Source organism: Oncorhynchus mykiss, chromosome 21 (genome assembly GCF_013265735.2).
Source record: "Oncorhynchus mykiss isolate Arlee chromosome 21, USDA_OmykA_1.1, whole genome shotgun sequence".
NCBI lineage: Eukaryota > Metazoa > Chordata > Actinopteri > Salmoniformes > Salmonidae > Oncorhynchus > Oncorhynchus mykiss.
The window spans coordinates 20,954,576-20,978,978 of record NC_048585.1 but is presented as its reverse complement, the minus strand read 5'-3'; the positions used below and the strand labels follow the sequence as shown (position 1 = coordinate 20,978,978).

The window sequence follows — 24,403 nt, the reverse complement described above, 5'->3', positions numbered from 1 at the left end:
TACAGAGAGTAATAACTGGTCACAGACATGCCGTTTCTTTTAACCTTCACTCAACACCGATACGTTATGACCAAGATCTCAGAAAAGGGTCTTGACCTCAAAAGGTACAAATAACTCACATTTAGTCATTGATCCCAACAATAAAATACAAACATTTTCACTGGTATAATAAAAGAGTTATTCCAAAAAAGTCACTCTGAGCCTTGTTCCATTGTTAGTGTGAGCCTTGTTCCATTGTTAGTGTGAGCCTTGTTCCATTGTTAGTGTGAGCCTTGTTCCATTGTTAGTGTGAGCCTTGTTCCATTGTTAGTGTGAGCCTTGTTCCATTGTTAGTGTGAGCCTTGTTCCATTGTTAGTGTGAGCCTTGTTCCATTGTTAGTGTGAGCCTTGTTCCATTGTTAGTGTGAGCCTTGTTCCATTGTTAGTGTGAGCCTTGTTCCATTGTTAGTGTGAGCCTTGTTCCATTGTTAGTGAATACAGAATAGTTGTGTGCAAGATAAAATATTTAAGGATACACCTGTAAAAAAAAAACGACCGAAAAACAACGCTGAGAATACATTTCACTGAATCAATAGCCTAAATTCCCAAAGACCAACCGTCACCATTTCCATTTGACCTTGTGCATCTTCCAGAAGGATACCTTCTCTTCCATATTGATGGCCACGGATTACCTTTCAACATGGTGCACGGGATGAACACTAAAACATTCATCTGGGGCAGCAAGGTCAAAGACAGGAATGTCAAAACACAGAGACACGAAGAGAAAGGGGGAGAAAGGAGAGAAAAAGTATGACTGACAGAAGGCTTGTCAAACCCTGTCCGCAAACACAGCAGCCGTAGGCTTTGCTGCAGCCTGTACCCGCTAACCTTCACTGGAAAATGTCCTGTTTCTAACTCAATCAATTAGCTCGGCTAGCAACAGGACACATGCCTGGAGACACAAACAACAACCACACAAAAAACAACCCCAGTCAGCCTGGTTATTTGTATGTTTAAATATATCTCTCTGTCAACAGTAATGACAGGTCACTGGTTTGCATAGCCTTGAACTCCCTGGAGCATACCATCACGGATTTGTGATTTCACTTCAAAGGCAAATTGTGTTGCAAATGACAAGTTTAGATGCACTCTGGGAAAAATAATGTAAAGCAGATATGGGATGCTGTGTGAAATTATAAGCATTTTACTTGACTTCCATGCCCCTGAGCACTAATGCAGACACACAGGTCCACTTTTGCCCTGCGTCAGCCCTGCCTTTAACGACCTTTGACTTCCTATTGGCCCTGCTGACGACCATGCAGGCAGCAGTCTGTTTGACCTATCCAGGCCCTGTAATTGCGGAGGGGTCAGGGATAGAAGACAAAAGTGCAAACCCATAGAGAACACATTATTATGAGATCTGGGGCAAGTTAGGCGATTTATGATCAGGTTTTGAGGTTTAGGTTCGGCAAGGATAAAATCTTGAACATCAAACCACTGGCTCAGACCTTGCCATTAGATTTCAAGTTTGAGACATTATCTTACAGGAGTTGAATGTTACATTGGCAAGGCTCTGCTGTTTATCTTACAAATGAGTCCTTCACGTAGGAATTCGGAAAATGTTTTACCTTGGCTATGTTTCAGTTTCACTGAATGCACCTCATGATTTTCCTCAGTAAAACGCAGAGGAGTCTTCGAGTTAAATCTGAAAGGGGTCAAACATTTTTCAGGATACCTGAAGTATTCCAAATATTCACTTAACAGTTCAGAGCCTCAATTTGTTTTATAAAGAGGGATGGAGAAAAAAAAAAACTGTCAGTTTCCATGGTGATTCAGGGAAAAGTAGAAAGTAATCAAATGTGAAGAATTTGCATGCGCGTGCACACCCACACACCATCCCACAATTAAATAAACATACTTCACAGTTGGACGACCTCCTGATAGTCATCCTTTATGAATAATGAGGGCTAGGAGGAGATTCTAATGACGCATGATAAAAGAAGGAACTGATCTGAGGAAGCTGGGGAACCAGAGCATCCGTTCTATGGTGAAAGGCTGTGAGACAGACGGCTGTGTGTGTGAGACGTCTGGTTCCGCTCAGGGTTTGGCTGAGAACAGGAGTAGCTCCCAGAGAGAGGGAACGCTCATTACAAGAACACCATCTTAATCAAATCTCCCACATGTCTCAAACTACAGCTACGCGACCAAGGCTCTCTACCAAGGACTAGACCGAAGGATTCAAATAGACACCTGCTAAAACACACACACACACACACACAGAGATATACACAGACAATTAATTTTTTTACATCCAAATACTTTAATATTTTCTTAAGCCTCATTTACACAGTGACACTCTGACCACCAGCAGGACAGATGACATTAATGACATCTTAAACAAAGACCAGCACCCACCCTGAGCCACACGTACCCTGTCAGTAGTGACAGTGACCATGACTTTCAACACCCACTGCCTTAGTGTAGAATCCTCTTCACAATCACCCAGAGAGAAACAAAACCCAAATCATCCTACCAGACCGTATACAGACAGCCTTAGATGTGTGATAAGTACCATACAGCCATAGCCCTGGGCAGGCAACTCGTTAATCGTTGATACGGCCTCCTAACAATTAGATCAGGGCTAAAACATTGTCGTATTGGCTTGTAAACTCACTGGCAGGTGCAGAACGCAGCCTAACAAAAAGGTTGTGAAATGTTTCACCTGGGTCAAACAAAGTATCAACATGGCATGAGCCATCTTTCTGACCAAGAAACTGATGATCTAACGTTTTCTTCTATGCTCAGCAATTTGACCGAGATGAAATCCAGATACTTTATGTTCGAAAGTATATTTTGCGGAGTAAAAAGCCAAGACAGAAAAGTGAATTCTGTTTCTGATTAAAAGCATATCACCTATGTCACTGAATCGGGTTAAGAAAGGACAATGCTATATGACCACTGGAACAGACCCAGATTCATTTTCCACCTTAGTTGAAATTGAAACATTTCTCCATATAGTCTATGGCAGGGATTTAAATAAACACAGATTATCGACATCGCAGTGTTCTTGACTTGAAGTAGCCATCAAATCACGAACCCTATGGCTCCAAATCCCAAAAGCTTTCTCTGAGCAGGTGAGGTGTAAATCTGACTGGGACTAGGTAATCCTAGCCCACGATTCAGCCAAATATTTTATTACATTTTCTCTGCGTTTGTCTGAATCCTGGCCTAGGATTAGACTTAGCCCAGTCTAATCTACACCTCACCTGCTCAGGGAAAGCTATAGGAAGCCTCACTGTTAGTGGTTTATTATTCAGTCCTTAGTCATGGGCTTTGTACCAGTCGCACATTTTAATGATTCATGGGAAAATATGGCCCTTATCTTATTTTATCCGTGGCTGACAAAACACAGACTTCAGAGCGGTCCGCTATTCATTATTTTAACTTTCACTGAGACAGATGGAGTTTGTGTTTTGGAATATGTCAAATGAAAGGGGTCGCTAGACTAAATATTGGAGAAAATAAGTGATTGAAAACAAAAGTTTAAATACAAATCTCTTATCATGCTACTAAATCCAAAATTATTTTTGCTAAAAATTGAGGAAGGGGAAGCCCCTCATTTAGTTTCCAGCTTTACTGAAACGTATTTGACAGTTTATTAAATAGGGCTGAGTTCTGGGGCCTGCGTTTCTCACTGTTTATTATATAGGGCTGCGTTCTGGGGCCTGCGTTTCTCACTGTTTATTATATAGGGCTGCGTTCTGGGGCCTGCGTTTCTCACTGTTTATTATATAGGGCTGCGTTCTGGGGCCTGCGTTTCTCACTGTTTATTATATAGGGCTGAGTTCTGGGGCCTGCGTTTCTCACTGTTTATTATATAGGGCTGCGTTCTGGGGCCTGCGTTTCTCACTGTTTATTATATAGGGCTGAGTTCTGGGGCCTGCGTTTCTCACTGTTTATTATATAGGGCTGCGTTCTGGGGCCTGCGTTTCTCACTGTTTATTATTGTGTTTTGGTTGCCATTGCGTTTGCTTCTCCAAGACAAGATTAAGCAGTGTGAGGGAGCAGGAATGTCAGTGACGGCAACCTCTCCTGGAGACGCGAGCTGGCTCACTCAGCCACGTGAACCTGCCTTACCCTCGGCTAGAGTTTCAAGGGAGAGGGAAGAAAAGATGGGTAGCTAGAGGGAGGGAGAGAGAGTGAGATACTGTGTACTGACAAGTCTCCCCCCAGAGTTTCTTTTTTTGGTTTAGTCAGTTTAGGCTGTAGTAATAAAAGAGTCTTTACTCTAGGGAACTACAGTATATCTCGCCTCCAGTGCAGAACCTTTGACACACACCCTTACACTTGCTGCTGACTGGACCTCCCACCTGTTACCCTCTCTGGGCCCTGCACCTCTCCCCACCCTGGTACTGGAGAGAGCCCATGCACCCTAAATAATTCCCACAGTGGTGGACGTCCACACTGGAGTTTATTGGAGAGAAGAGTCCTCTCCCTCGGTCAGAGGAGTCTCAAACTCCCTACATCTGGATCTCTCCCAGGCAGAAGCTCCACTGAATGCAGGGTGAAATATGGAGCCTGTCTGCCCCAACGGAAAAGGATTTCCAGCTCCACCAACATAGATGAGTTCAGCTCAACTCCCCTGTGCTTAACATCCCGGACAGAATAGCTCTAAAATCACAGCATGGAAGCCAACCAACACCTGAAATCTTGGCTCACAATCAAATCTCCATTCCTTTCTTTACCTTGATATGTCCTTCCAGTCACTGCCAAATCCCCTCTGCTTCTGTTTTCACACTAATTCAATCCAATGGGTCCCATGGGAATAAAGCACAGCGAAGCACCTACATAGATCATCCTAAATGACATACACACACCTGACTTTCAAATAAAAAATAAATAAAAATCAAGCTATTACCGGTCCGCCACAAAACCAGAGCTACCCAACCAAGAACCACTTTGACTGATAATAGTTCCCTTTGACATTTCACTCAGATACAGTAAAACCAAACTAAAACAGGAAATGGGGACAAATTAAATCCACACATGGAAAAGGGATTAACCAATCACATGATCAGCAGCAGGGATAGATTTATTTCCAGCATGTTGACCATGAATCCTGGAGGTCAGCCATTTAACAGGGCAGGAGTGAATAGGCCTACCGTGGTTGTATGTAAAAGCCACAGAGGTATTTGAGTGGTTTGGTCTGTTTGCAGTGAGCGAGCAGGCTTTTTCCAAGCCACCCGCAATGCTCCACACATCCCCTAGACAAGAGTATACAGCCTGGGTCCTGTCTGTGAGCAGCTCTGCTGAGTGGGGCGTTTCACTGCCTGTCTCTGTCTGACAGCTGGGCTACAGCACTCGAGACAATCACAGAGAAACACAGAGAGAAGAAGAGAGGGAGAGGAGAGAGAAAGTCAGGGAAGGAAAGAGGATGAGAGCCAGTGAGAGGAAGAGAAAGGTGCCAGGAGTCAAGGAAAAAGATGACCACAGCATATCACAGCCTTTCCAGAGACAATGAGTCACAGCCACAACACCTCTTCACACTGTCTGTGCACTCAGACGCCGCACAGACACGTGCAACAAAGACATAGCACAGCCACAGTCTTTCCTGGATTGGACAAAATAAATCAGCCTGGAGGTACTGAAAGATAATCAAACATACCCAGAAGTTGCTGTACAACATCAACACCAGTGTACAGCTACACCACTTATGAGGGGTAGATGGTTCCTGAAAGCTAGAGAAACAAGAAGCAACCCCTCCAGCCTCCTCCACCGCAAACTCCTTCCTAGTTCAGAGGGTTAATAATTCATCCAATCATCGGTGTCAAGGAAATTAAATAAAACAGAATCAAACCAAGAGGCTGTAACAACACTCACAGGGAAAGGAAACAGTGCCTCCACCCAGTGTGTGTGTTTAACGTTTAACCGGGACCAGGCGGAGCCAGGGCAGTCAGTCATTCATGACACAGTACAGTACGATCTCACAGAGGTATGGCTCTGGCTCGCCTCAATGACATGGAACAGAACCACGATCTCAGGGTCTCACAGGCCCAAACCAAGAACATGACAATGTTAAGTCCCACAGGGACTAAGCAGCATGGGTACTATAACATTTAGAGACGCCCTACCACTATCTGGCAGAGAACACTGATTAAATGTCAATCAAACACAAACATCTAAGGGAATGTCTGAGATGACCTCATCTCAGACATTGCAGAGAAGGCAATTATATAGTATTTTCTTGTTAGTTCAAATCGACGAAGATGATTGTACATCCTCTGGATGGGCATCAATCTGTTATTGACCATATGTTACCCATTAACACCATAAACTAATAGCTTCATTGTGTTCTGTAAGCTCATCACAGCTGTGGTGAAACACAGCAGACCAGGATGAGACTAAGCCTGAGGTAATGCTTTACGGGTGTTCTGGAGAAGGTTAGATGTAGGACACGTCTGTCCAATGCTTAGGGATTCACTGTTGGAGTAAACAGGACATTTCTTTACCTTCGAAGGAGAGGAAGACTCTTGGCAGTGGCTGGAGGAAGCTGGAGACACAAGTGAGGAGGAGAGAGAGAGCCAGGAGGGTGGATCTGGCTCCTATCCAGGGCGGGGTCTTCACGACCCCCTCTGGCCACCTCATGACAGCAGGGCCTCAGGAACCACACCTAGTCCAAATAACCTAAGGGAGAGAGCGGTGCATCACTGGTCAGACTACAGTACCACAGATGCAGCAAGGATGTTCAAATCCAGTCCACGAGGGCTACACCACCGCTGATTTTCATTCTCTTCCCGGTAGTTAATAGATCCCAGTAATTGATTGATTCACTCATCTTGTTTCCCAGGTCTGAAACAATTCCTGATTAGAAAGGTAGGATTAAAACTAGCAGTGCTGCAGCCCTCCATTATCTCTTCCTGTCCTATGGTGTCTACTTCCTGTCCTATGGCGTCTACTTCCTGTTCTAATAATAACAATAAATAATAAGGATCTGTGTTAAAGGAGAGATCGAGTGTCACATGACAGTTAAATCCATCAGTTACCATGTCCTTTAACATGGCTGCCTGTTATGGACGAGATTCATCTACACAAAAGAGCTGGGGGAGAATCTCCTCTCTGCCTTCACTCTGCTTCCATTATTGGACAAGAGGAGTTCCATTATTGATGAAGACAGGTATTACCAGGGGACTTTCTCCTGTAGAGAGATTGTCTTACTGCTAACCAAAGACTGAGCTTCTCACTGCCTCTGAAAAACTGAGCAGGCTCTTCTGCCCATGGCCACGCCACTCAACGTATTATGCGCAGAGTATCCATTTTGGTTTAATAGAAAAATAATACAAATGGGGGAAACAATAAAATGCACCCAAACAAAGACAGATCTATATTCTCATGGCTTATAGATGAGGGTGGGATATCTATGAAACGTTCAATTTGGGATGCAGCTGATGGAAAGTTTGAGGCACTGGGATCAGATGAACCATATATCACCCAGCTGAAATGTAACCTGCATGACGGGCTTGGGTCGTCGTTTGAGGGGCCGCGTGTGAAGAGTTAGAACGCATATGGAAAAGTGCAGAAGGGCTAAGATCTCTTTGGCCCTCCCTATCCCAGCCCACCCTAGCTGGGGTGAGTTCCAGGAGAGAGAAGCCCTTGCTCTGGAGATGTCAGCCTCACAGCTGCTTAAACCATCACTGGAGATGGGAGCCTCTACTGCTGCTGAGTGCCAGGAGTCATTACTGTGAGATAAGACACAGGCCTACCATGACACGCCACCTCAGCAGGATTAGACACATACAACTGGAACTTCTCTCCTGCTTTAAAATCTACCACGGTCATACTGTATAACCTGTCAGGTGATATCATGGAGATCCCTACAAATATGACTGGCACCTAGCTAGTACAACTGACCTCCCTAACCTCCTAAGGCATGTCTGGCAGCCTGATAGTGCTCCATGTACACAATCAAGCTCCCCATTGATATACATAACAGCCTTATAAGGAGCAATGCTCCACATTCTGGTCTACAAAGCCATGTGGATAGCCATAAACATTCATTTGTCTGGCGAGACTGTAATCAGACCAGAAATACTGCTGCTTGTCGAAGCCTTGCCAGGAATCCTGGCGATGACAATTAAATTGGTCTCCATAAAGAAGCTGGACTTGAACAAATACAGCAATACATTACCGAAGTGGTATAATGATAATTGGGTTTATTGTGTGTTGCTTGGCCCTTTGTCTAATTAATTTCCCATCTCTCTTTTAAAAAACGACTAATCGATGAATGTACAGTGCCTTGCGAAAGTATTCGGCCCCCTTGAACTTTGCGACCTTTTGCCACATTTCAGGCTTCAAACATAAAGATATAAAACTGTATTTTGTTGTGAAGAATCAACAACAAGTGGGACACAATCATGAAGTGGAACGACATTTATTGGATATTTCAAACTTTTTTAACAAATCAAAAACTGAAAAAGTGGGCGTGCAAAATTATTCAGCCCCCTTAAGTTAATACTTTGTAGCGCCATCTTTTGCTGCGATTACAGCTGTAAATCGCTTGGGGTATGTCTCTATCAGTTTTGCACATCGAGTGACTGACATTTTTTCCCATTCCTCCTTGCAAAACAGCTCGAGCTCAGTGAGGTTGGATGGAGAGCATTTGTGAACAGCAGTTTTCAGTTCTTTCCACAGATTCTCGATTGGATTCAGGTCTGGACTTTGACTTGGCCATTCTAACACCTGGATATGTTTATTTTTGAACCATTCCATTGTAGATTTTGCTTTATGTTTTGGATCATTGTCTTGTTGGAAGACAAATCTCTGTCCCAGTCTCAGGTCTTTTGCAGACTCCATCAGGTTTTCTTCCAGAATGGTCCTGTATTTGGCTCCATCCATCTTCCCATCAATTTTAACCATCTTCCCTGTCCCTGCTGAAGAAAAGCAGGCCCAAACCATGATGCTGCCACCACCATGTTTGACAGTGGGGATGGTGTGTTCAGGGTGATGAGCTGTGTTGCTTTTACGCCAAACATAACGTTTTGCATTGTTGCCAAAAAGTTCAATTTTGGTGTCATCTGACCAGAGCACCTTCTTCCACATGTTTGGTGTGTCTCCCAGGTGGCTTGTGGGAAAAATGTAAACACTTTTTATGGATTTCTTTAAGAAATGGCTTTCTTCTTGCCACTCTTCCATAAAGGCCAGATTTGTGCAATATATAACTGATTGTTGTCCTATGGACAGAGTCTCCCACCTCAGCTGTAGATCTCTGCAGTTCATCCAGAGTGATCATGGGCCTCTTGGCTGCATCTCTGATCAGTCTTCTCCTTGTATGAGCTGAAAGTTGAGGGACGGCCAGGTCTTGGTAGATTTGCAGTGGTCTGATACTCCTTCCATTTCAATATTATCGCTTGCACAGTGCTCCTTGGGATGTTTAAAAATTGGGAAATCTTTTTGCATCCAAATCCAGCTTTAAACTTCTTCACAACAGTATCTCGGACCTGCCTGGTGTGTTCCTTGTTCTTCATGATGCTCTCTGCGCTTTTAACGGACCTCTGAGACTATCACAGTGCAGGTGCATTTATACAGAGACTTGATTACACACAGGTGGATTGTATTTATCATCATTAGTCATTTAGGTCAACATTGGATCATTCAGAGATCCTCACTGAACTTCTGGAGAGAGTTTGCTGCACTGAAAGTAAAGGGGCTGAATAATTTTGCACGCCCAATTTTTCAGTTTTTGATTTGTTAAAAAAGTTTGAAATATTCAATAAATGTCGTTCCACTTCATGATTGTGTCCCACTTGTTGTTGATTCTTCACAAAAAAATACAGTTTTATATCTTTATGTTTGAAGCCTGTAATGTGGCAAAAGGTCGCAAAGTTCAAGGGGGCCGAATACTTTCGTATGACGACATTTTAAGACCAATTTGTTTTTCTTAGATGCCGAACAGGAGATCTGATTTTCTGGCTCTGCCATAATGTCTTTACTGAATGAGAGCAATTCCCAAGGCTGTCTTTTGTAATGGAATATTGACATTTTACACAATTGATCATGTTTACACTGCATTGGGAAAGTATTCAGACCCCTTGACTATTTCCACATTTTTGTTAGGTTAGACTTATTTTAAAATGGATTAAATCAATCTACACACAATGGCCAAGTGAATACAGGTTTAGATTTTTTTAAATAAAAAATACCTTATAAGTATTCAGACCCTTTGCTATAAGACTCGAAATTGAACTCAGGTGCATCCTGTTTCCATTGATCATCCTTGAGATGTTTTTACAAAATGATTGGAGCCCACCTGTGGTAAATTCAATTGATTGGAGGTGATTTGGAAAGGCACACACCTGTCTAAAAACCAAGCCATGAGGTCGAAGGAATTGTAGAGCTCCGAGACAGGATTGTGTCGAGGCATAGATCTGGGAATGTCTGCAGCATTGAAGGTCCTCAAGAACACTCCATCATTCTTAAATGAAAGAAGTTTGGAACCACTAAGACTCTTCCTAGAGCTAGCCGCCCAGCCAAACTGAGCAATCGGGGGAGAAGGGCCTTAGTCAGGGTGGTGACCAAGAACCTGATGACCACTGTGACAGAGCTCCAGAGTTCCTCTGTGGAGATGGGAGAAACTTCCAGAAGGACAACCATCTCCGCAGCACTCCACCAATCAGGCCTTTATGGTAGAGTGGCCAGATGGAAGCCACTCCTCAGTAAAGAACACATGACAGCCCGCTTTGAGTTTGCCAAAGGGCACTTAAAGACCCTCAGACCAGGAGAAACAAGATTCTCTGGTCTGATGAACACGAGTGAGTTACACGCTCAACCATTGCTACTCTTAACTTCCGCAATGCATACAAGGCCCTCCCCTGCCCTCCATTTGGCAAATCTGACCATGACTCAATCTTGTTGCTCCCTTCCTATTGGCAGAAAATAAAACAGGAAGCGTCCGTTCTTAGGTCTAACCAATCGGTTTCACGCTTCAAGATTGCTTTGATCACGTGGACTGGGATATGTTCCGGATAGCCTCAGAGAATAACATTGACATATACGCTGACTCGGTGAGCGTGTTTAAAACCAGTTGCATCTCTAGGGGCGCTATTTCATTTTTGGATAAAAAACGTTCCCGTTTTAAGCGCGATATTTTGTCATGAAAAGATGCTCGACTATGCATATTCTTGACAGTTCTGGAAAGAAAACACTCTGAAGTTTCAGAATCTGCAAAGATTTTGTCTGTAAGTGCCCCAGAACTCATTCTACAGGCGAAACCAAGATGATACGTCAAACAGGAAATGAGCAGAATTTCTGAAGCTCTGTTTTCTAATGTCTCCTTATATGGCTGTGAATGCGACAGGAATAAGCTTAGACCTTCTGCCGTTTCCCCAAGATGTCGGCAGCATTGTGACGTATTTGTAGGCATATCATTGGAAGATTGACCATAAGAGACTACATTTTCCAAGTGTCCGCCTGGTGTCCTGCGTCGAAACTGGTGCGCAAAGCCATGTGCAAGTATTTTTCCATTTGATTGAGAGGGGAAACCATGCTTCCACGAACGATATCATCGAAGAGATATGTGAAAAACACCTTGAGGATTGATTCTAAACAACGTTTGCCATGTTTTCAGTCGATATTATGGAGTTAATTTGGAAAAAAGTTCGCGTTTTGAGGACTGAATTTTCGTTTTTTTTTGGTAGCCCAATGTGATGTAAAAAAACGGAGCTATTTCTAATACACAAGGAATCTTTTTGGAAAAACTGAGCATCTGCTATCTAACTGAGAGTCTCCTCATTGAAAACATCTGAAGTTCTTCAAAGGTAAATGATTTTATTTGAAGGCTTTTATGTTTTTGTTGAAATGTTGCGTGCTGGATGCTAACGCTAATGCTAGAGCTAAATGCTACGCTAGCTAGCTACTTTTACACAAATGATTGTTTTCCTATGGTTGAGAAGCATATTTTGAAAATCTGAAATGACAGTGTTGTTTACAAAAGGCTAAGCTTGAGGGATGGCATATTTATTTCATTTCATTTGCGATTTTCATGAATAGTTAACGTTGCGTTATGGTAATGAGCTGAGTCTGTATTCACGATCCCGGATTCGGGATGGGGAGATCAGAAAGGTTAAGGAAGTGTATGGGAGATGTTGTACCCACTGTGACAATTAAAACCTTCCCTAACCAGAAACCGTGGATTGATGGCAGCATTTGCGCTAAACTGAAAGCACGTCCCCGGGTCTCCAGACAAACTAACACCTTCTTTGCCCGCTTTGAGGATAATACAGTGCCTGTCACCGACGCAGCCCGCTACCAAAGACTGTGGGCTCTCCTTCTCCATGGCTGACGTGAGTAAAACATTTAAACATGTTTACCCTCGCAAGGCATCCAGCCCAGATGATATCCCTAGCCACATCCTCATGGCATGCGCAGACCAGCTGGCTGGTGTGTTTACGGACATATTCAATAAATACCTAACCAGTCTGCTGTCCCTACATGCTTATAAATGGCCACCATTGTTCCTGTTTCTAAGAAAGCACAGGTAGCTGAACTAAATGCCTACAGCCCCGTAGCATTCACTTCTGTCATCATGAAGTGCTTTGAGAGACTAGCCAAGGATCATATCACCTCTACCTGACACCCTAGTCCACTCCAATTTGATTACCGCGGCAATAGGTCCACAGACGATGCAATCGCCATCCCACTGCCCTATCCAATCTGGACAAGAGGAATACCGATGTAAGAATGCTGTTCATTGACTAAAGCTCAGCATTCGACACCATAGTACCCTCCAAACTCATCATTAACCTTGAGACCTTGGTCTCAACCCCACCCTGTGTAATTGGGTCCTGGACTTCCTGACAGGTCACTCCCAGGTGGAGAAGGTAGGAAACAACATCTCCACTCCGCTGATCCTCAACACTGGGGTCCCACAAGGGTGTGTTCTCAGCCCCCTCCTGTACTCCCTGTTCACCCATGACTGCATGGCCATGCACGCCTCCAACTCAATCATCCAGTTTGCAGACGACACAACAGTAGTAGGCTTGAGTACCAACAATGACGAGACGGCCTACAGGGAGGAGGTGAGGGCCCTCGAATTGTGGTCTAAGGAAAATAACCTCTCACTCAATGTCAGCAAAACAAAAGAGATGATCGTGGACTTCAGGAAACAGCAAAGGGAGCACCCCCTGATCCACATCGATGGGACAGCATTGAAGAAAGTGGAAAGTTTTAAGTTCCTCAGTGTACATACCACAGACAAACTGAAATGGTCCACCCATACAGACAGCGTGGTGAAGAAGGCACAACAGCACTTCTTCTGTCTCAGGAGGCTGAAGAAAATGTGGCTCGTCATCGAAAACCCTCACTAACTTTTACAGGTGCACAATTGAGAGCATCCTGTCGGGCTGTATCACCTCCTGGTACGGCAACTGCACCGCCCACAACAAGCTCTCCAGAGGGTGGTGCGGTCCGCACAATGCATCACCGGGGTCAAATGACCTGCCTTCCAGAACACCTGCAACACCCGATGTCACAGGAAGGCAAAAAGATCATCAAGGACAATAACCACCCGAGTCCCTGCCTGTTCACCCCGCCATCATCCAGAAGGCGAGGTCAGTACAGGTGCATCAAAGCTGGGACCGAGATATTGAAAAACAGCTTCTATCTCAAGGCCAGCCGATTGTTAAAACAGCCAATACTAGCACAGACAGGCGGCTGCCTACATACATCATTGGCCACTTTAATAAATAGAACACTAGTCACTTTAAGAATGTTTACATATCTCGCATTACTCATATGTATATACTGTATCCTACACTATCTTTTGTGTCTTAGCCGCTCTGTCACAACTCATCCATATATTTTTATATTCTTATCCCATTCCTTTACTAGATTGTGTGTATTAGGTTTTGCTGTGGAATTGTTGCTATTACCTGTTAGATATTGCTGCACTGTCGGATCTAGATCCATAAGCATTTCGCTACACTCGTAATGACATCTGCTAACCATGTGTATGTGACCAATAAAATTTTATTTGAAACCAAGATTGGACTCTTTGGTCTGAAGGTCAAGCGTCCCGTATGGAGGAAACCTGGCACCATCCCTACAGTGAAGCATGGTGGTGGCAGCATCATGCTGTGGGGATATTTTTCAGTAGCAAGAACTGGGAGACTAGTCAGGATCGAGGGAAAGATGAATGGAACATAGATCCCTGATGAAAACCTGCTCCAGAGCACTCAGAACCTCAGACTGGGGCAAAGGTTCACCTTCAACAGGACAACGAACCTAAGGACACAGCCAAGACAATGCAGGCGTGGCTTTGGGACAAGTCTTTGAATGTCCTTTAGTGGCCCAGCCAGAGCCTGGACTTGAACCCGATCAAACATATCTGGAGAGACCTGAAAATAGCTGTGCAGCGACGCTCCCCATCCAACCTAAGAGAGCTTGAAAGGATCTACAGAGAAGAATGGGAGAAACTGCCCAAATACACGCTACAAGTTTTTAGCGTCATACCCAAGAAGACTCAAGGCTGTAATTGCTGCCAAAGGGGCTTCAAAAAAGTACTGAGTAAAGGGTCTGAATAATTATTCAAATGTAATATTTCATTTTTTCAATACATTTGCAATTAGCAGTATTTCTGGACAGAGTACAGTCTCGCCAGACAAATTAATGTACATGTTTATGGCTCTCCATATGGCTTTGTACACTAGATTGTTGTCATTATGCGGTATTGTGTGTAGATTGATGAGGGGAATTTGTTCATCCATTTTAGAATAAGGCTGTAACGTAACAAAATGTGGAAAACGTCAAGGGGTCTGAATATTTTCCGAATACACTGTATATGGAGCGTAATGAGGAAAAAGCAGTCCCATCTGGATTACGACTTGATAAATGGATTGTTTTGGTCTAGACTCGCTCTTCTTCCTGGTTCTATTTGTACAAAGATTCCTACTTTAGATAGAGATAACCACACTGTAATTACAACACAAATTACACGAGAGAGTCACTCTAGTCATGAAAGAGATGCTATTTAGACCTAGAGCATATAAATAAAATATGGTAAACAGATAATGATATTCTGAGAGTAAAGAGTTGAACACTGTGTGAATTGTCTGGATCGGTGTCTTCCCTCCGCCTACAGGATCTACCAGAGCAGCTCCGAGTGTTCACACCACACCCTGTCACTCACAAGTTAACGGCTCGGGTACATGGACATGTTGCCAAGCACACGTTTGACCAGGAAGAGCTAAGAAAAACAAATATTTTTGTAATAAAAATTGAGGGTTTAGGGCTCAACAGTAACCTGTTGAATTGAATTAAATAACACTTTTTAACTATATCTTTGGCTTATAGTAATCTATGGCTTATAATCTTCTATTTTTACTTCTATTTTTACTCATATAGTTAATGTCAGACAACGTGACAATCTCAGTCTCAGAGCAAAGGCACACTTGTGATCACCCTGATATATTTGTAATAGTATGTCCTATAACAATTATACTTCTTTCTACTCAATGTAAATGTTAATATAACATGTATCCCACCATAAATACAGAATGGTGTGCGAACATCAGTGATGAAGAACAATCAAAAACACATTCAATGATCAGCATTACTTTTCAGACGCCTCACAGCCCGTCATTTCAGACATATCTTCACAAAACTCAACAGAGAACCCCTTATCCATCACTATAGAAAGGAGAAAATAAACCACCAAACCGTAAACGGGTATCTAAATTAACAAGACACAAATGCAGTTACATTTGGATCAAGTCTTTTGGAGCTTTTCTTAATACTTGTCTAAATGTGTTCGCTTCAGCCGTTCTTATTCCCTTTCCGTCTGTCTACCAGTGGGACCCTGCACCTGTTAGCCCGAGTCCACGCAGCCCTCTCCCACTACCGCCTCTCTGTCACAAAGATTGACTGTCCACACACCCCTGTCCCAGCCTAGGACAGCCCAGCCTAGGACCCACCTTATAAGGCTCCTCTCCTGCTCTGTCTCGATCCCAAAGCCCTGGTTCCCTGATTGTTCCTGTGTTGACCCAGTCCTTATCCCCGTCAAGCACTTAAGTACCACTGAGACAGTTCCCTGGTGACTAACCCAGAAAGAAGGCAGAGAAGAGAGCGCTGCTGCTATTACATCCAACCGCCTGCAGGACAGACTTGATGAGTGAAAGAGATGAGAGAAGGAAGGGTAGAGAGAGGAGGAGAGAGAGAAAAGGCTGGTTTCCTATTACATACTCTACTGAAGTCCCCCCTCCTCGCTTCTCTTTTTCTCTCCCCCTCCGTCAGCTAACGAGACAGTGAACTGATCACCCAATCCCTCCCAGTCCTAGGACTCCTACCTCACACAGGCAGGCAGGCAGGCAGAGGACTCCTACCTCACGCAGTCAGGCAGGCAGGCAGAGGACTCCTACCTCACGCAGGCAGGCAGGCAGGCAGGCAGAGGACTCCTACCTCACGCAGGCAGGCAGGCAGGCAGAGGACTCCTACCTCACGCAGGCAGGCAGGCAAGCAGAGGACTCCTACCTCACGCAGGCAGGCAGGCAGGCAGGCAGGCAGGCAGGCAGAGGACTCCTACCTCACACAGGCAGGCAGGCAGAGGACTCCTACCTCACACAGGCAGGCAGGCAGAGGACTCCTACCTCACACAGGCAGGCAGGCAGGCAGAGGACTCCTACCTCACACAGGCAGGCAGGCAGGCAGGCAGGCAGGCAGAGGACTCCTACCTCACGCAGGCAGGCAGGCAGGCAGGCAGGCAGGCAGGCAGGCAGGCAGGCAGGCAGGCAGGCAGGCAGGCAGGCAGGCAGAGGACTCCTACCCCACACAGGCAGGCAGGCAGAGGACTCCTACCGCATACAGGCAGGCAGGCAGAGGACTCCTACCTCACACAGGCAGGCAGGCAGAGGACTCCTACCTCACACAGGCAGGCAGGCAGAGGACTCCTACCTCACACAGGCAGGCAGGCAGGCAGGCAGGCAGGCAGGCAGGCAGGCAGGCAGAGGACTCCTACCTCACACAGGCAGGCAGGCAGGCAGGCAGGCAGGCAGAGGACTCCTACCTCACGCAGGCAGGCAGGCAGGCAGGCAGGCAGGCAGGCAGGCAGGCAGGCAGGCAGGCAGGCAGGCAGGCAGGGGACTCCTAATTCACGCAGGCAGGCAGGCAGGCAGAGGACTCCTACCTCACGCAGGCAGGCAGGCAGGCAGGCAGGCAGGCAGGCAGGCAGGCAGAGGACTCCTACCTCACGCAGGCAGGCAGGCAGGCAGGCAGGCAGGCGACTCCTACCTCACATAGGCAGGCAGAGGACTCCTACCTCACATAAGGAAGACAGAGGTAACCAGGGAGAAAGCAGGAGAATATAAGAGAGACTGAGCCAGTAATAATCATTTATGTCCAACAGAGCCCTGAACAGTTTACCTAGGGACACTCACTTCCCACTCACAACACATTCAGTCATATTGCCCTTCAGCAGTAGATTAAAATCAACACAGACCCTTCCTCCTTCACAAGCTACACACCAACCCAATATTAAATATTATTCCTGTTGAATGTTTCCAAATAATAAAATCACATCTAACATGGGCTGGAGACAGTTTCAAAAACATCAAATTAAATATTTCATAGTAGTGTCGTAAAATGTTATAGCCCAGATATTGAGTTAGTCGTGGGACATGTTTTCTTAATGCTGAGATATTAAAAATAGGTTGTTAGACATTATTTGAATTCTGATGATAATTTGATATCCTATGGAAGTTACTATGGCAGAAGTTACTATGGCAGTCATACAAATATTCCTAAACTATTCATTTCCTCCACTTGTGTGATTTTTTTATTGCCTGGCTCTCCATTCTTATATATTATATATATATATATATAAAAAACACTTTATTATTCCATTGCCTTTACTAAGGTATTGCCAGAAGCCTAAATTATAACTTACAGGGCAGGTTAGTGCATCCCTGAGAGATCTACTATAGTAGGGTTGCCTCTGGGAGCGTATGGCTCATGGTCAGAGTGGTATGTCCTCTCTAAGACCAGAAGCATGCAACCATACCATGCAGAGACCATGTCACTTTCAGAGTCACCTAAAAACACACCCACCAAACACACTTCATGTTTGAAGGGGTCCTTGGAGTCCTGGGTCATTTTCAAACGTTTTGCAACATAATATAAAAATGACCATTTCTCATTAGACAAGTCCAGGTATGTGTGTGAAGGCAAGCAAGCAGGATTTACACTTTTCCATTTGAACAGCTTTGAGGTTGAGTTTTCACAGAGTTTGAGAGCTCTGGTTCAATACATTTTCAATATACAATAAACTCAGAAAATGCATTCCAAATGTGTTTTCTGAAACTAACTCAGAGAAAATCGGTTAAAATACATTGCAGCACAATATTAAGACAAATTTAATTGAGTGTGTGTGTGTGTGTATTTACTACTACTACGTGTGGGTGTGCTCCTACATGTCTATTTAAGGGAGGAAGAGAGGGCGGTAAAGCTGGTAGCGGAGACACAGGAAAATAATTACCCCTCTCTCTGACAGATGGGCTGATTTATGCCTCTCCAATTAAACTGTCAGGATACGGAGCAGCAGAGTGGGAGAGACCATTTCATAGGGCCGTAAAGCCTCTTCTCTTCACCCAGAGAGAATAGAGGCAGACGGGTCTCTTCTTTAACTAGCCCCTCTACAGAGGCGAGGAGGAAGGAGCAGTAAATTACTAATGGCTGTGATGAAGCTGAGAGCACGTCAGCCTCAGACAGAAGGGATGGGCTGCAACTATCTTCATGACATTACATACAGAACTGAGATACATTATTAAAGGACGAGAGGAGGGAAATGAACCTGAACGTTTCTGAATAACAGCCCTCTCTGACACTGTAAACGATGTAGGTAGCTGCAACTCTCTCACACTGAGAACAGGATGCATTCTCTGTGGTGTCATGTAAAACATGTCCGCTCTGTGTAGAGGTCAGAGATGATAAAACATTGGTATGCTTCATTTGGAGTTTTCCAAAAACATCTTGTTGGGAGGATCAATAAATCTTTCAGTTTATAGAATTCATCACGCAATCTGGACTGTCCACCTGTACTTATGACTGTATCTTTGTTTCACAAGCGGCCACACACACACACACACACACACGTGTTTTTTGTTGCCACACCAAAGTTAAATACATTGAGCGATGGCTAGGGTTACGGGTGGTTCCACTCTAAGCCAAAATATTCCGTCACACACATCTGCTTTCATGGTATGTGATTCTATACCAGAGAGTTCATAGTGTAATACAACTAAAACTCTCATCAGAGACTACATGGACAATCTATCAGGCTGAGCATGGAATATTCCTCCCTTCAAGTTTGGTCTTATTCTTAACACAAATCAAGTTCTTTGGACATTTGCCTTGAGCTTCGCATCATTTAACAGATGCGAAAGTGACAAATAGAGCTGTAGTGGCCTGTGCGGGAATTGAACACACAACCCTGGTGTTGCCAGCATCATGCTCTAACCCACTGAGCCAATGAAACCTCCAATTGGTTCCTACTGTGCGAGTACTGTCTGGTGAAACAGTACAGGTGGAATGTCATTATCATAGCTACAGGCTCTAACGAATTAGCTACAATTAACAACTAATTGGAGATGATAAAAGATGTGAGGCAGAGAGCTGACCTTGTCCTGCTCCCCCACTGTGTATCCAACACATGAGTATTGAACCCCCACCAGCTGGAGTACAAGCACTCCATAGCACTCTGGTCAAAAGTAGTGCACTATACACTGAGTGTTCAAAACATTAGGAACAACTGGTGAAAGCTATGATCCCTTATTGATGTCGCTTGTTAAATGCACTTCAATCAGTGTAGATGAAGGGGAGGAGACAGGTTAAAGAAGGATTTTTAAGTCTGGAGATGTTGAGCAATGGGCAAGACAAAAAGACATCCAAGCCAACTTGACCCAACTGCATTGAAGTCAACATGTGGAACACTTGACACCTTGTAGAGTCCATTCCCCGACAACTTGAGGCTGATCTGAGGGCAAAAAGGGGGTGAAACTCAATATTAGGAAGGTGGTGTTCTTAATGTTTTGTACACTCAGTGTATAGGGAATAGCATGCCATTTCAGACAGCCTATGTATCGCTGACAAACACTACCCAAATTGCACATGACATCCTAATCAGCGGACTGAAGCTTATTGCAAACCCTCTCCTCAATTACCATGGGAATGACAGGCGTGATAACGAGGCAGGAGCGTGAGTGGTGGATGCCTGAACGAGCTAATGATGGATTGATTTGCGTGTTACGAGAGGTATAATAAGGACATATTGTTTTCTCTGTTGGTGCAGCTGCTCTGGTTTTGCATATCTCTCCCTCCATCTGTCCACACAGCACATAGTTGAGGCCGCCGCTGCCACTTAGCCATGAAAGACTGCAATAACAACAGCAGAAAACGTGAATAGTGGGGTCAGTAATAACCTACCAGGCAGCGAAAGGGGGGAATCTGATCTGATTAATAGACTGGCCGTAGTTACCCTGGACGGAGAGAGAGAGAGGAGGAGGGATTCAGCCGGAGTCACAGTCTGTGTTGAAACAGCTTGAGGTAGATCTCCTCAGACACTCATCTTTTAAAGCGTTCCCCTCAGACCGTGTTGAAGATTCCATTACTGTAGTACAGTTGCAGTTCTGGCAGAATCAGCGCAGCCGAGACTACTTCTTCAGTCTAATGTGGAATGTCTTGGCATTTGAGAAGGGAAACAGAGGGAGACTTTCTATAAACGGGGGCATTTCCATATCTAAAGGACATCCTGTGGTCTCACAGTGGAGGCTGGACGGAAGGTCCAGAAATAACAGCCTATAGAGAAAGGAGAGGAGGAACTCAATTAACTAAGTGACTCATAATACCCAGACAGACTCATAAGAGCGAGTCTGTGTCAAAATGAACGATTGCTTCTCGACTAGCTTCTGGCTAACGTCTGTTTGACCCCAGACTACATGAATCCCACAAACTAAATTCAAACCCATACACTGTTCATAATATCTCCATACCTGATCCTATTATGAATCGCATACCTTCGAGGTCGCCCAATGAAGACTAAGGCAGCCAGGGCGCGAGGAAAGGCAGACATCATCAGGTGTCTAATAATAGCGCTGCTTCTCACCATTAGTTCTGCCAACACAGTCTCATACGTACCAGCTCCCAGAAAGTCCCGCAGGAAGGGCCAGAGTTTGATCCCATAATCTATCAAAGGTTATACTCTCTCCTCCTTCTTTCCCTAAAGTGCACTGTACAAGTCAACCTTAATCTCAACTGCTCCGTTTGTTGTCTGTGACCTAGACTGGCTCTGTATGAGGCCTTCCTGTTGTTTATGACATGTATACACCACACCTGGGTTCAAACACTACTTGAAATAATTTGTAAATACTTCCGCTGGGCTTGAATGAGCTTTCCTGGCCAATAGAGTAGTCGCAACAGTGCAAACCCTGACCATCTGTCACTCCAGGCAGGCTAGAGCAAGCGCTTAAAGAATTTGAAAGATTTCAAATAGTATCTGAACCCAGGTCTGGTATGCAGCACAGTGAACTGTATGGAGAACCCCACCTCTCACCCCCTGCCACTGAACAATATTGTCTGTCACAGTGCTAGACACCTCAGCAAGGGGTACAGTACAATAACATCATATGTGCCATCGCAGGTTCTCTCTCTCTAGCTCAGGCATTAACTTCAATAGGAAAAGCGTATTGGAGTTGAGTTAGAAAATGTATACCACTTCCTATAGTTTCGTCTAGCCACTGTCTGTGATAAAGGGTACAGTTACAGGTACAGTTACTAGCAGAGATACTTCAGACCTTCCTATCCAGGGATCTATGGCATATCATTTCGATTTATGGATTTTGGAGGGAGGGTGACAATGGGTCTAGTACCATAGATGTATGTTACCTTATGTCATGATGTGAACAGTTGTCAGGAAAAGGTCCAATTTAAAGGACCAATGGCCCATGCACACTATAATAATTGCCTCCTCCAATGATTCATAATAGCGAATGGACGAGTCTATTTCCTTCTGTCCATGTTTCAGCTACTCAACGTGCTCCATTCACATTGAGAAGCCACAGACATCTGTGTAGCATTACTCAGCGGATGTTACCAGCTACTAAATAAGTTATTCAAATGACGAGAGAGCGGAAAGACTGACCGATAGGCAGATCCCACAGTAGGTTTCACCTCATGACCAGAGCTATAGTACAGTGCTTCTCATTCTCTTCCATTATTATAACTTCCTCTATGCTTGTCAAGTACATGGTTATGGGTCATTACCCTCCCATAAAGCACCATTCAATTTCATTACAATGACTTCTGCCTTCTACTGGATTTGATTACATTTCATCCCTCATTTCACATCACTGATATTGTGTTCATTTATTTCTCCTCATCTTCCATCAGCCAACAAGCACTACTGATGAAGAGTTCTAGTACTGATGAAGAGTTCTAGTACTGATGGAGAGTTCTACTGCCTTTGTGGTGGAAAATTTAAACAATATCAAAGCAAGTGACCAAAGGAGGTAAAATACCACAGTATGAACAGATCAGAACAGCCAGCTGAGCTCATACTCCTGGAATAGGAATAACACCTGAAAACACTCTCCTTCAATCCAGAGTGTATCAGTTCCCAGGATCTAACATGGAGCACAAAACGCGACTCCTGTCTGGAAGTGAGTTTCTACTGGGACAGAAAACAAGTGAACACACAGGACGTAGTTTGACCTTCCTTTTGACAGGTGGCGGACTTGTTAACTCTTCCTCTTTGAGAGAGGTTATAGATGGATACTAGGTTAAAAACACACAACCGAAGCCTCGGAAAGAAAGCAGCCGTATTCGTGCCGACACGCCCGGTAAGTTGGAAGCTGAAAATCTGGTATTAAAAGCAGCTGTCCATCTTGTAAAGGGGATTGTTGCTTTAACCTCAATGTAGACTAAATTCTCCTATCAGCAATATGCTAATGATTTAGTTGGCGGGTCAAAAGCTTTTGATAATACCTCTGATTACTTTGACACCGCTAAAGACAGATGCTGATGAGTTACTAGAGAACCAATCAGAGCCTAGAGAACCTTTAGAAAACAACATTCCACACAGACCGATCCATCATAATCTACTTGGCTGTAGCTGACAGTTTAACATGAGGGTGAAGGCAGAAGGTTCCTTTAGGGCGTTTTTAGTTCTGCTTTATCTTCTGCATCTAGACTCCTGTAATTTGACTGTCATCTTGGATCATGTGGATCATCACCAGGATCTTCACCTGTTCATTGGGATCGTCTGCCGGAATTTTCTATCAGAGTGTGTCAATGTAGAACAATTCTCAACGGGACATTCCTTCTTCAATCGGCTCACGGCGGTGGCGAATTGGTCAGTAGTCGTTCTGCTCAAAGCAGCGGATGCCAATCAGTAATCTAGGGCCATTCTTCCCTGAGCAGATCATGTCAACTGGGAAGAGTCATGCTCTCCGTCACAATCCAAGCGTCAATCATAGGAATTACCTTTTTTGACCACTGAGGAAATAGTGAATCAGGCATTCTCTCCACGTCTGCTTCCACTGTTCATCTCTACTCATTCAACACAGAATAGCTGTCAGTGGTCTGTCTGGCAGCCCAAAGTCTAAGCCCAGTTTGTGTATGTAGAAGTCCAAGCCTTTCGCTACGTAAATGGTAACAATAAGGTATAATGTACACAAAGTCTCAGAGCAAGGGAAAAACAGTGCAATCCATCTTGGAACATGTAAACGCCGCACATTCCCCAAAAACAATAGCTTTCAACACGGATGGAGACCTGAATGGCCCACAGATGAACAACCTCAACGTTGTTTGAAATGTCTATCTAGATAGCAAATGAATCAAAATATATAAATAAATGTTGAGTTTAGCCTGACTTTCAACTCAACCAAAGCTGTTTGAGTTTCATAGAAAGTTCAAAGTTCAAGAAAAACCGCTGCATTAGATAAGGTAAACCTCTTAGGATAGGCAACATAAATCAACGAGGGTCAGGCTATCCCAGAGCTTACAACTCCAACTGCCATCCATTTCCAACCATCAGACTGCTATGGATGCACAGAAGCCAGTCACCAGGAATAATGCTTTTAACCTCTAACATCTAGCCAAACATGTCAAAATGTAACCCACTCCCTAATCAAAACAAATGAAATTGCATTTTGACCATGCTTTCCCTTCACCAAGGACAGAGTGTTTTATCTAGAAATCACATGATCAATGAAGCTATACATTTTCATTTTACCTGGGGACTTCATTCTCCATGAGTAACTGCAGGCAGGGGGCCCTGTGTATTGTGGTCCCTCCCTCCACATGCTGTATAAATTAGGTAGAAACAAAGACAAATTTGTCTGATTAGAGTGGACTGGCAGGCTAGTACAAAGAAGGGAGGGGAGGGGAT

At 44.3% G+C, this 24,403-nt stretch overlaps 1 protein-coding gene across 3 annotated transcripts in view; it reads right to left on the bottom strand.

Moving 5' to 3' along the window:
* Positions 1-24,403, bottom strand: part of LOC110499980 (semaphorin-3C) — a 49,864-nt gene extending 25,461 nt beyond the window's left edge. Inside the window, exons 1-2 of one of the 3 annotated variants that reach the window (XM_036957238.1) lie at positions 24,248-24,403; positions 6,489-6,663 (exon numbers count right to left, since the gene is read on the bottom strand). In XM_036957238.1, the coding sequence (XP_036813133.1) occupies positions 6,489-6,624 (136 nt within the window). In that variant the 5' untranslated portion in view covers positions 6,625-6,663; positions 24,248-24,403. Of the gene's footprint in view, positions 1-6,488; positions 6,664-15,941; positions 16,199-24,247 lie in introns of those variants that run through there. The other 2 variants (XM_021577068.2, XM_021577067.2) reach the window with 2 other exon arrangements.